General features: G+C 41.9%; 1 protein-coding gene across 4 annotated transcripts in view; it reads right to left on the bottom strand.

The window, feature by feature from the left end:
- Nucleotides 1-12,339, bottom strand: part of Pls3 (plastin 3) — a 90,767-nt gene that overhangs the window by 2,243 nt on the left and 76,185 nt on the right. For 2 of the 4 annotated variants that reach the window (XM_029473185.1, XM_029473186.1), the window contains exons 8-16: nucleotides 12,074-12,216; nucleotides 11,289-11,315; nucleotides 10,967-11,062; nucleotides 8,373-8,568; nucleotides 7,362-7,440; nucleotides 6,236-6,350; nucleotides 5,673-5,806; nucleotides 3,330-3,453; nucleotides 3,007-3,131 (exon numbers count right to left, since the gene is read on the bottom strand). In XM_029473185.1, the coding sequence (XP_029329045.1) occupies nucleotides 3,007-3,131; nucleotides 3,330-3,453; nucleotides 5,673-5,806; nucleotides 6,236-6,350; nucleotides 7,362-7,440; nucleotides 8,373-8,568; nucleotides 10,967-11,062; nucleotides 11,289-11,315; nucleotides 12,074-12,216 (1,039 nt within the window). The remainder of the gene's footprint in view (nucleotides 1-3,006; nucleotides 3,132-3,329; nucleotides 3,454-5,672; nucleotides 5,807-6,235; nucleotides 6,351-7,361; nucleotides 7,441-8,372; nucleotides 8,569-10,966; nucleotides 11,063-11,288; nucleotides 11,316-12,073; nucleotides 12,217-12,339) is intronic. The other 2 variants (XM_021153032.2, XM_029473187.1) reach the window with 1 other exon arrangement.

Consider the following 12,339-nt stretch of genomic DNA (forward strand, 5'->3'; position numbering starts at 1 on the left):
GGTCACTTGATCTTTAACAAGGGAGCTAAAACCATCCAGTGGAAAAAAGACAGCATTTTCAACAAATGGTGCTGGCACAACTGGTGGTTATCATGTAGAAGAATGCGAATTTGTGTCTATAGCTGCATATGTATCAGAAGATGGCCTAGTTGACCATCAGTGGAAAGGGAGGTCCATTGGTCGTGCACACTTTATATGCCTCAGTACAGGGGAACAGAAGTGGGAGTGGGTGGGTAGGGGAGTGAGTGGGGGAGCGTGTGGGGGACTTTTGGGATAGCATTGGAAATGTAAATGAAATAAATACCTAACTTAAAAAAAGGAATTAAGTAATTTTCTTTATGCGCTTTGGTGTTGTGCCTTCATGTATGTCTGTGTTAAGATGCTGGATCCCCTAAAACTGAAGTTATAAACAGTTGTGAGCCGCCATGTGGGTTCTGGCACCTGAGCCTACGTCCTCTAGAACAGCCAATGCTCTTTACCACTGAGTCATCTCTCCAGCCCAAGGATACCATTTAAGAGATGTACTTCCTCTTCTATAACCTGAAGGCTGGGATGTAAAATTTCTGTATTGAATGTCTAACTCAAAGAGCTGAGCATGATGGCAATACTCAAAATCCTATGACCATATTGCTCTTGGGGCAGAAGGTGAGGCCAAAGAGTCTCTGTTAAGTTTGACATCAGTCAGAAGTACACAGTTGACACTTTGTCTCAGAAAACATAAGGTACAAATGAATCATTTCACATTTATTTTCTGCCTAATGTTTTGTTTTGAATTGATTTTTAACTTATACTAGGTCAAACCATGAGATTTACTTTATGTGTATGAGTGTTCTGCCTTCATGCATGCTTGTGTACCACGGGTGTGTTCCTGATGACTGAAGAGGTCAGAGGAGGGGATTAACTTTCCTGGAAGTGGAGGTGCCACCATGCGGGTGCTGGGAATTGAACCCAGGTCGTCTGTAAGAGTAACAAGTGCTCATTTCTCCAGCCCCAAGTTATACCAAATTTTTACAATTTATTATTTTGGATTTTATTTACGCATTTCTTCCCAATATGAAATGAAAGGAAAAGCTTGAAGCACTGAGTTTATATAAAAATGAAATTGTTAGTCAGGCATGGTGGCACACACCTTTAATTCCAGCATGTGGGAGGCAGGGATATCTCTGAGTCTGAGGCCAGTCTGGTCTACAGAGAGATTCAAGACAGCCAGAGAAACTCTGTCTTGAAAAAACAAACAAACAAACAGCCTACCCCCACCCCCACAACAAAAAGGTGTGTGTGTGTGTGTAATTAGTCAGGTTGACTGCATAATCATTATGACATTCTTTGTGCGGTGTAATGAGATAAATTCTTTTTCGAGACAGAGTTTCTCTGTGTAGCCGTGGCTATCCTGGAACTCACTCTGTAGACCAGGCTGACCTCAAACTCAGAGATCTGCCTGCCTCTGCCTCCCAAGTGCTGGGATTAAAGGCGTGTGCCACCAAGCCCAGCTTGAGATAACAAATTCTTAAAACATGTTCAAAAACTTCTAAGATAATAAAAATTAGCTTCGTTTTTTGGTCATGATGAATTTGTGGTTTAAAGATATTTGTCTCATGCTAGACAGATGGCTCACTGGCTGCTCTTCCTGAGGACTCAGGTTCAATTCCACGTGTCTACATGGTAGCTCACAACAATCTGTAACTCCAGTTTCACATGGTAGCTCACAACAATCTGCAACTCCAGTTTCAGAGGATATGACACAATTTTCTGGCCTATGCAGACACTAGGCACACACACAAGTTGTATACCAACATCCCTGCAGACAAAACACCCTCCCCACAAACAATAAAAATATAGGTTAAAAGTGGTATTTCTTGTGAACCCTTTAATCCTTGTGAGGTAGATGCAAGCAGAGTCTGAGTTAAGAGACAAGCCTGGTGTACCGATGTAGCTCTAGGAGGGCTAGCCATAGCTACACAGGAAAACCTTGTCTCAAAACAAACAAACAAACACAATGAAACCAAACCAACTAACCAACCAACCAAACAAACAAACAAAAGGTGTCTCTCTTCACAGATCTAAGAGCACACCATACTGGTATTTTTGTATCTGAAATTTAACATCATCTTCATCTTCATATTCAGTCATGTTGTTACAAATGATAGAATTGCATTCTTACCAGGTCTCATTGTGCTTCATTATCCCATGTGACCTCTACAAAGCAATTCTTATAAAACGACTGAGAAGAGGTCAAGGTGTACAAGGGGGAGATGTTGGTGAAGGGGCTATATAATTGACACTAAAGAGCAGACAGATAAAATAGTTAAAGGTAGGCAGGTATAGAGCTAGAACCTAGGTTTGCTGGGTGCTCAGGGAGGGTCTCTTTTATCTGATAACTGTGTTCTAAAATTGATTGTGTTGGTGGTCATACAGCAGTGTGAGCAAGGTCAAAACCATTAGATTGTATACATAAATGAGTGAATTGTCTATCTGTGAGCTGGATCCCCTTTAAGCCATTAAAATTGTGGTTTGAATATGCTTGGCCCATAGGAGTGGTAACTGTTAGGAGGTATGGCATTGTTAGAAGAACTGTGTCACTGTGGGGGTGGGCTTTGGAGGTCTCCTCCTACACCCATTGCAGAGGAGAATTTCCTCCTAGCTACCAGAGGATGTCAGTCTTCTCCTGCCTGCTTTTGGTTCAAGATATATACTCTCATCTCCTCCAGCTCCATGCCTGCCTGGATGCTGCCATGCTTCTGCTTTGATGATAATGAACTGAACCTCTGAACCTGTAAGCCAGCCCCAATTAAATGTCCTTTTAAGAGTTGCCTTCATTATGGTGTTTCTTCTCAGCAATGGAAACCCTAACTAAGACAAAAAGTAAAAGTTAAAGCCTTCAAAAAAGAAGAGATCTTCCCCAGATGTCACCACTAACAAGAGGGAGAGCTTGACTTAGAGTGGATCTGCCTGGCCGGAACAGTGTTCTTTGTATGTCTCCGAGGGATTGCGCGTGGCTGCTCTTACTTGGCGTTATTGTGCTTGTCATCTTCTGTTAGATTCCCACTCTTCACAAGGTCATAGTTAATGCAGCCTGGTTGGATGGCGTCAATTAAATCCACAACCGCCAAACTGGAGCTGATGTTCTTGTCCTATTATGAAAAAGGCAACAAGCCTAAGAATTTCACTATTTACAAATGTTCATGTGCTTCTTTATGTTAGCCTGACCAAGGAAAGGAAAATTTTGCCACTAGCTCAACAATAATAACTCTTACAAAGAAACTCAAGGTTGTCCTTAAAACAACTGATATTATCTTGCAAACACAGTGTATATTAATCAGTATGCTGACCTTAAAACTCTGAATGGAAGTTGACTTTCCAGCTTCACTCAATGTTCTGTTGACCCAGTTTACAATGATGTCATCATTTGCTTTCTGACCCTCTCCAAGATCTTCCAGAACATTAAGGGTATATCTAAGAAAAGTAGCAGAAGAGAGTCACAATGGATTCTATGAAGAAAAATGCAAACATTAGAAATATACCTCATGTACATTTTTATCATAAAGATTTCATGGTGGGGGGGAGGTCAGCAAGGTGGGCCAGTGGGAAAAACAGCTTGATGCACGTGTCTGACAAACTGAACCTGATTCCTACAGAGTGGATGGTGAAAAATGTTTCCCCAAACTTAGACTCTGACGTCCATCTAAGGCAGTGGTATGAGCCTTGCTCTACTTACTCACTCTTGCACATACAGTTTATGCATATGTATAGAAATTATATATTTATACAAAATTAGTATATATACACACATAATAAAAGTAACTTTGTGCAAAGAGCCATGCTTGTGTGTGTGTGTGTGTGTGTGTGTGTATCAAGGAGGAATTGGGGAAATAGCTCAGTCTGTAAAGTACTTGTGTTACAAACACAAACATGAAGACCTGAGTTCAAACATGAGCACCTATATAAAGAAATGCCGGGCATGTGGGCATGTAATTGTAATTGTAGTGCTGAGCAGCTGAAAACAGCAGATCCCTGGGGCTCACTGGCCAACCAACCTAGCCAAGGAGCTAAGCCCAGGTCCCTGCGCAAAGCTTGATCTTTATCTCAGGGGAGTGGATGGATCTCAAAGCAGGTGGATGGTGTTCCTGAGCATGACACCTGAGGTCATCCTCTCTTCTCTTCCTCTCCTTCTACCTCTCCCTCCCCCCTCTCTCTGCTGGCTAGTCTTGTGTCAACTTGACATACAAAGGAGGGAGCCTTAATGGAGAAAATGCCTCCACAAGACCTGGCTGTTAGTAATTTTCTTAATTTATTGAAGGGAGAAGGTACAGACCCTTGTGGGTGCTTCTACTCCTGAGATGGTAGTGCTAGGTTTTATAGGAAAGAAGGCTGAGCAAGCAATGAGGAGCAAGCCAGTAAGCAGCACCCCCTGCACCTGCCACCCATGTCCTCTGCATCAGCTCCTGCCTCCAGGTTCATGACAGGTCTGTTTGCCCTCATTGAATTCACAGCAGCTGTCATTGCCTGAACAAGACCCATACAAGATAAAGACACAGCATTATAGCATGAATAGAGAAAGGACCCATGGTGCCACACTCCTAGTTTTGACAATTGATATGACTGGGTGACAGACTCAGTTTTTATCATGGAATGTGGCTTCTAATAGGTTCCCATGTGCCACATGTAATATTCCACACTGTACATATGGGAGGCATTATATAACCCAGTAGGTTATAACAAAAGGAATTAAAGTAGGAAGGAGAAGTGGGGGAATCCAGCAGGGTTGGAGGGGCTGGAAGTGGGATTGGAAGTTATTAGAGTCAGTATGAAATTCTCAAAGAATTATTAAAAATAGATCAAGTAAAGGAATCTTCAATTTCTTAAAGAATTATAAAAAATGTAATTATTTATATGTACTAGAACACATGTATGTCATGGTACCCCTATGGAAATCAGGGAACAACTCGCAGGACATGGTTTTGTTCCTTTACCACATGGGTTACCGGAACAGAACTCAGGTCATCAAGCCAAGCACAGGAGCTCTAACACTGAGTTACCCTGCTGGCCCTGATCGTCATATCCAAATGGAGACATAGAGATGTTCAGACTTCTTCTGATAATTTAATGTTCTTGGTTTGTTCCTTTGAGGCAAGGTTGCACTTTATAGTTCAGGATGTCCTAGAATTCACTATGTAGCCCGAGCTGGCCTCAAACTAGCCATTTCCCCTCCTCAGACTCCTCGGTGCTGAGATTTCAAGTATGAGCCATCATTCTGGGCTTCTGACAACATTTCCTTATTCATTTCGGGGCTCTGAGGATAGCCTCCATGCATGCTAAGTATATCCTAGATGACTGAGCTGGAGCTGCAGACGCTCTGGCAGTTTTAGTCAGGGAACTCCATGAGAACATCTGTTAAGGTTATTCAGTGACATTGCATCAGGTTTAAGTCTATACCTCAGACTTTTGTGCCAAGACTGGCAACAGCTACAGTTCTACCTAACTCACAAGGAGGTATCTCCCAGTGAAGCTCCAACATACACTCATAGCAAAGTCATTTTAGAGTCTAAGTACAATGAGCTCTGAAGTATATTCATTGAACTAAATGATTAATTTAGGCAGTGAAAATATACTAAGGGTAAATTTCTATATGCATATTACTCTGACGCTTCCATAGCCAATACTGTGCACGATACCTTCTCATCAGCTGCCAGACTACAGCCAAGGTCAAGGTAGGGTTGCCATCATTCAGGTCTTGTCCTCCAATGCCAACCAAGGAGAATTTAGCTAGATTCTTCCCTAATTCAACTGCATAGTTGCAGTTTTCTAACTGCAAATGGACAAAAGCAAAGTAACGGTTAAATATTGTCATTTGTTCAATCTCTATTCTCTCTCCCCACCCCGTGTGTGTGTGTGTGTTGTATAATGGTAAGTATCTTCTCAATGCCAAGATCTAGTTCCTGTCCTCCAGAAGCAACCTAGGTTCTAGAGGTTTTTCATCTGTCTATCTATTTATCTATCATTTTTATTTTTATTTCATTTGCATTTGTGTTTTGCCTGCATGTATGTTCTTGTGAAGGGTTCAGATCCCCTGGAACCACAGTTACAGACAGTTGTGTGCTGCCATGTGGTGCTGGGAATTGAACTCAGGTGTCCTGGAAGAGCAGCCAGTGTCCTTAAACACTGAGCCATCTCTCCATTCCGGGTTTAGAGGTGTTGAAGTAAAAGAAAGAAATGAAGAAGGTTCAAGGTTCTCTACCTTTTTCATGTTGGCCCCCAGCTTTGGGTATGGAGGCTTGTTAACTTTACTCCAGTCCACAGGAACTTTAATCCTCTCATACAGCTGTAGGATCACCAGAGCATCCTGCAGGTCACTAACAATGGGAAACAGAACTACATCAGTGATCATAAGCAGGGACACAAATCACCCAAGATCTATAAAGTCACAGTTCCTACGACTCATATGTTTGTGCTGAAAATAGAGCCAAGACCATTCAGCTCACTTAATAGTATGTGAGCACAGCTGGGCAAGGTGGCACACACCTTTAGTCCCAGGCTTGGGAGGGGGTGGCAGGGTAACCTTTGTGAGTGAGTTCAGAGTGGTCTATACAGCCAGTTCCAGGACAGTCAGGGCTACACAGTGAGTTCCTGTCCTGTCTTAAAAAAAAAAAATAAGGGGCAGCCATAGTGGCATAGGCCTTTAATCCCAGCACTTTGGAAGCAGAGTCAAGCAGATCTCTGTGAGTTTGAAGCCATCCTGGTCAACACAGTAAGTTCCAGGACAGCCAGGACTACACAGAGAAACTGTCTCGACGAAGACAACAATGATAATTGTAAGGATGTGCACTTATTGTAAGCAAAAAGTGTTATAAAGGTTGGAAACACAAGATGAAAACCCCAAACCTTACTTGAGAGCCAAATAGATGTATAGTAAACAACGATGTATGTAAAGAAGTAATATGATTTTGGCATACATGTAAATGCGATGAATAGAGTTCACAGGTAGTGAATGGTAGATGGTAAGAAAATAGTGAAGGTAGGGAATATTAGGATACAAACCATTGTATGTCAGCAAAGAATAGTCTGGCCAAGAAGCCAAAGGCCGAAGGAATCATGAACACTTCGTTATGAGTATTCCAGGACTATTTAAGAAACTTAAAGCACCTACTCCCTCAAGACACATTTCTATCACTTACAGCCAATAGTCAGACAAAGAAAGAATTTGGGCTTTTGTGTATTTGGAAAATGATGATGGAAATCACTAATACTTCATAATACGAATATCTGCTACAAATGAACATGTAGAAAGATTTTAGAGTTGCCATTATTTATGCTACACCTACTCATGCTATTCACAACTTCCTAAGAGCAGTAGGGCAGCTTACGCATAGAGATGGTTGACGTGGGGATTAACACCAAGAGAGTTCATCCAGTTGCGGAAGGTTCTTTCTTCACGAGTTTCCCCTATGAAAACATCCACAAAGTACATTCATTGATTAAATGTCTTGTCCATATAGCACCAGGGCATGTATTGATTTATTTTATATGCTTTATTCTGAGCTGATAATCATCACATGTTAGTATGTCACTCTGACTACGGATAAATGAAATATGATTACAAAAGTTTATAAGTTAAATTCTGCATGTATGTATACCTTTTTGTGGTCTGGTCAGACATGGTGGCTCATATCTATAATCTCAGCCCTCATTTGGTTGAAGACAGAGGGCCACCACTACAGGTAAGCATCCACTACAGGGTCAGACCCTGTCTCACAACGACCTCCAAGGCTCTGGGGAATGTAGCTCAGTTTACTGAGTCCTTGCCTAGAGTGCAGGAAGTTCTGGCTTCCTTCCCTAGCACCCTCAAACCCACAAATGATGCCTGTAATCCCAGCACTTAGAGATAGGAGCATCAGAAACTTAGGGTCATTCTTTACTACGTACTAAGTCCGAGGTCAACTGGAGACACATTAAATGCTTGTCCCAAAATAGACGACTACCTTAAAAACAACCTCAAAGAAACAGAACAAGAGATTCTTTGCTCAAAATAAATAAGGTGGTTTAAAACAAAACAAAACAAAAAATAAAAAAAGGAAGATATGGCACTAAACATTGAAGCAAGCCATTTGTTTACTAAGTGAGTCTGGATTTTTTCTTTTCTTTTGTAGTGGTCGCTGTTCTAGGTAAGAGCTCTGGCACTGAGCCACATTCCCCAACTAGATTGTTTTATTTGCATATTTTGCTTCCATCACCACCTCCACCCAGCTGTTTCCAGTTCTCACTCGGCATGGCATCTAAATGAACAAAGCAACTCACTGGCTTGGAATGACGTCATTGTGGCCTCTGGGGTTTTATGGTACAGACTGTACATTAGAATTAGAGGACCTTTGACTTACCTTCTAGAAGAGTCCAGTCAATATCCTGGTTTTCAGGTTTAGTTAGTGCTGGATATTTATTGAAGAGGTTAGCTACAAAGGCCAAGTTCAGTTTGGGGTTTCCGCTGACAACATCAGCTGGAGTAACGAACTGTCTGCAACCTAATTTATCTGCTTGTTGAAGCATACTTTCGGCTCTCTTTAAATCATCAGTTTCCTGTTGAAGTAAAAGAAGACACATTTTAAAGGCCATCCATATATATCCACACACACACATATATATATATATATACGCATACACACACATCACCTACAACCCAATCATAGGTTGGGTAAATGATAGTACTTTCTAGCACATGATACTTTAAAATTGGTTTTGAATGCAAAAACATGAGGGATATGTAGTACCTATAAGTTCCCCAAGATGGCGCCAGAGTACATCTAAGAACTGAATAAAGTATTCCATTGAGTTTACCTCTCTTGGGAAAATGAAGAAGGAAAAAAAATGCGGTTACCCAACTTTTCATCCACATTCCTTTTAAGAGTTAACTTTAAATATGGACAGTTTCAGAAAAAATATTTTATTTTCAAAAAAGTGTTTAAAAAATTGGATATTTTCTTTATTTACATTTCAAATGTATCCCCTTTCCTGGTTTCCCTTCTGAAAAACACCCTCCCCCTATCCTCTCCCCCCTCCCCCTGCTCACCAACCCATCCACTTCTGCTTCCTGGCCTTGACATTTCCCCCACACTGGGGCATACAGCTTTCATAGGACCAAGGGCCTCTCCTCCCATTGATGTCTCACTAGGCCATCCTCTGCCACATATGCAGCTGGAGCCATGAGTCTCTCCATGTGTACTCTTTGATTGGTGGTTTAGTCCCTGGGAGCTCTGGGGGTACTGGGTGGTTCATATTGTTGTTCCTCCTATGAGGCTGCAAACCCCTTTAGCTCCTTAGGCCCTTTCTCTAGCTCCTCAATTGGGGACCCTGTGCTCAGTCCAATGGATAACTGTGAGCATCCACTTCTGTATTTGTTAGGCACTGGCAGAGCCTCTCAAGAGACAGCTATAACAGGCTCCTGTCAGCAAACACTTGCTGTCATCCAGAACAGTGTCTGGGTTTGGTGGTTGTATATGGGATGGATCCCCAATTGGGGCAGTCACTGGATGGTCATTTCTTTAGTCTCTGCTCCATACTTTGTAACTCCTTCCATGGGTGTTTTGCTCCCCCCTTTTAAGATGGATAGAAGTATCCACACTTTGGTCTTATTTCTTCTTGAGTTTCATGTGTTTTTCGAATTGTATCTTGGGTATTCCAAGCTTCTGGGCTAATATCCACTTATCAGTGAGTGCATACCATGTGTGTTCTTTTGTGATTGGGTTACCTCACTCAGGATGATATTTTATTTTCAAAAAAAGCTTTTCTTTTCTTCTTCTTCTTTTTTGAGTATCTCTCATACCCACATGCCTGAACAGAAGAGGGCATTTGGATCTCCTGGATCTGGAGTTACTGGTTGTGAGTTTGGGAACAGCACTTTGGTCTCGGCTAAAGCAGCAAGAGTTTTTAAACAGCTGTGCCATCTCTCCAGACCCTTTATTTTTTACTTAAAGAACATATCTGAAAAAACTTGCAAGCATAGGCTTGGAGTTAAAAAGGATGTTTGGGCTGGGTGGTTGTGGCACATGTATTTAATCTCAGCACACAGGAGGCAGAGGCAGGTGGAGGCAGGTAGATGTCTATGAGTTTAAGGCCAATTTGGTCTACAGATTGAGTTTCAGGACAGCCAACGCTATGCAGAGAAACTCTGTCTCAATAACCGTAAAGGGGGAGGGGTGTTTGGACAAGTTTAAGACAGCTATATGAAGGTGAAAAGAGGTTTTGGGGGGCAGACTGACAGAGGTGGGTAATATTTCGTAGGAATTTAAATGTTAAGCTGATGGACCAAATTCTAAAGCCAGTAGGGGAATCCTGGCTGGATTGTGGGGGACGACTCAAAGGGACACAGTAGAAAAACATCAAACAGGGAGGACCTGCTAGTGGGATGGTTCATCTTGACCATCAACTCAGCTTGATTTCGAATGAACTTGGAGACATACCTCTGACCATGTCTGTAATTATATTTTGAGAGAGGACAAACTATCCCAGGTAGTTCTCTTAATGCATGGCCTGGCCCTTTACCGGTACCATGGGGAACAAGCCAGGTGTAATGCTTATTTCCCCATAGTCTTTGAATGTTTATGTCATTCATGAAATACAGTACCATCAAACTTATGGAAGTCACAAGTTCTCAAAATAAATCAGGATACCTTCTCTCCTGTGAGTCACGTGTACCACATCCTCTAAAGCAATCTGAAAAGTGCCAACACCACTACATGAAGTTCCACAGAAATTTTGATAGAATTTAAGCAAAATTATTTGGGTGTGGCAGCACATATCTTTAGACCCAATACAGCTAAAGCAGAGGCAGGTGGACGCCTACGAGTCAACCACAAGCCTGCTTTACATAGCAGGTTAGAGTGCTATGTAGCAAGAGTTTGTCTCAACAATCCAAAGGGGAAAAAAAAGAAACATGCAATGGTAAAAGACTAGAATCTGAAAAAGCACCTATACTTACATTGAAACCTGACATGTTAATGTCTATCCGTGGCTCCCCTTCTTTCTGTCCCTTCGGTGCGATTTGATTGAGCAGATGGAAATAGGCTTTGGAATCCTACAAAAGAATTGAACATAACAGTGTGATCACACTGCCAAAGAGTAGCTGTATCTTATTTTCCCTTGGTGATGAGGAGATTGGGAGCAGCTTTTGTGATAATATAAGGCATTCTTCTCTGTCTTCTTATTTGAGAGATCTTTCTTTTTGTCTTTGCACGTGAGTGTTAGGACTTGACAATTTATCGATGCCATCAACCCAATAAAGCTATTAAGTATTTCTGTACCTTCACTGAATTACTGAAGTCAATAAGCTTGACAGATAAACAAGCATGAAATAGAAGAGCAGAAATCCAGGAAGCATAGGGAAAGAGAAAATGAACACATTATGGCATTACAAAGCATGATGAGTAGCAACCTATGGAAACAACATCTGCTATGTTAATTGTATGTTAAATCAGAAGTTGAAATACAGAAAAGCTTAAACGAGAAACGCATATGGTTGGCAAGAGAGCATTTAACCCTTTAAGATCAGACTACACTTAAGGAACCGAGCTCATCTCTCCCCCCTTCTCCCACAGTGATGGGGATTGAGGTGAAGGCTTCCCATGATCAACTAATGCAGGAATTCTTTGCTTTTCAAAAATATTCAAAGCAGGTCTCATAATAAACGGTTTCTACTGACTAGGTACTTTGGCATAGGCCTGTATATAGGTTTTAGGCAGAGGCAGAAACACTGCAGTTTTGAAGCCAGCCTGGCTGACACAGTGAGCTGTTGGCCAACCTGGCCTACAGAGTCTAATCACATCTGAAAAAAATCACAATGGCTTCCATTTGCAGTATGCTTGATGTGAATGGAGGAAACTCTGGATTTAATCCTGAACACCCCACAAAATGTGAGTATGGCAAGTCACATCTTTAATTACTGAGCAGATTTGAGCAAGACCTTATCTCAGAACATGAAAGACAACAGGGCCTGGTGATATCCTATCATTTTTGTCTCTGTTACAATGGGATAAAATCCCTGAAACCATCGTATCTGCCTGAAGGCTCTGGTTTTTTGCACAGTTACCTTGATGTCAGCGCTGAAGTTGTTGATCTTTTGCCAGCCTGAGTTTTCCAGATGGAAGTTGGCCCATCTCAGCAGAAGCTCTTCTGGAGACAATTTCATAAGCTCCTCCAGTGTCTCACCATCTCGAAGCAAAGCCGCCAGTGCTTGTAGACAGAAACACCTCAGTCAGTGTGTCATGTGACAGTGGCCAGGCCGAGCACTTGAGTGCCCCCGCCTTTACTTTGAAACAAGCCCATGCCTCAACCTCCCAAGTGCTGGGTTTACAG

The sequence above is a fragment of the Mus caroli genome, chromosome X (assembly GCF_900094665.2).
Source record: "Mus caroli chromosome X, CAROLI_EIJ_v1.1, whole genome shotgun sequence".
NCBI lineage: Eukaryota > Metazoa > Chordata > Mammalia > Rodentia > Muridae > Mus > Mus caroli.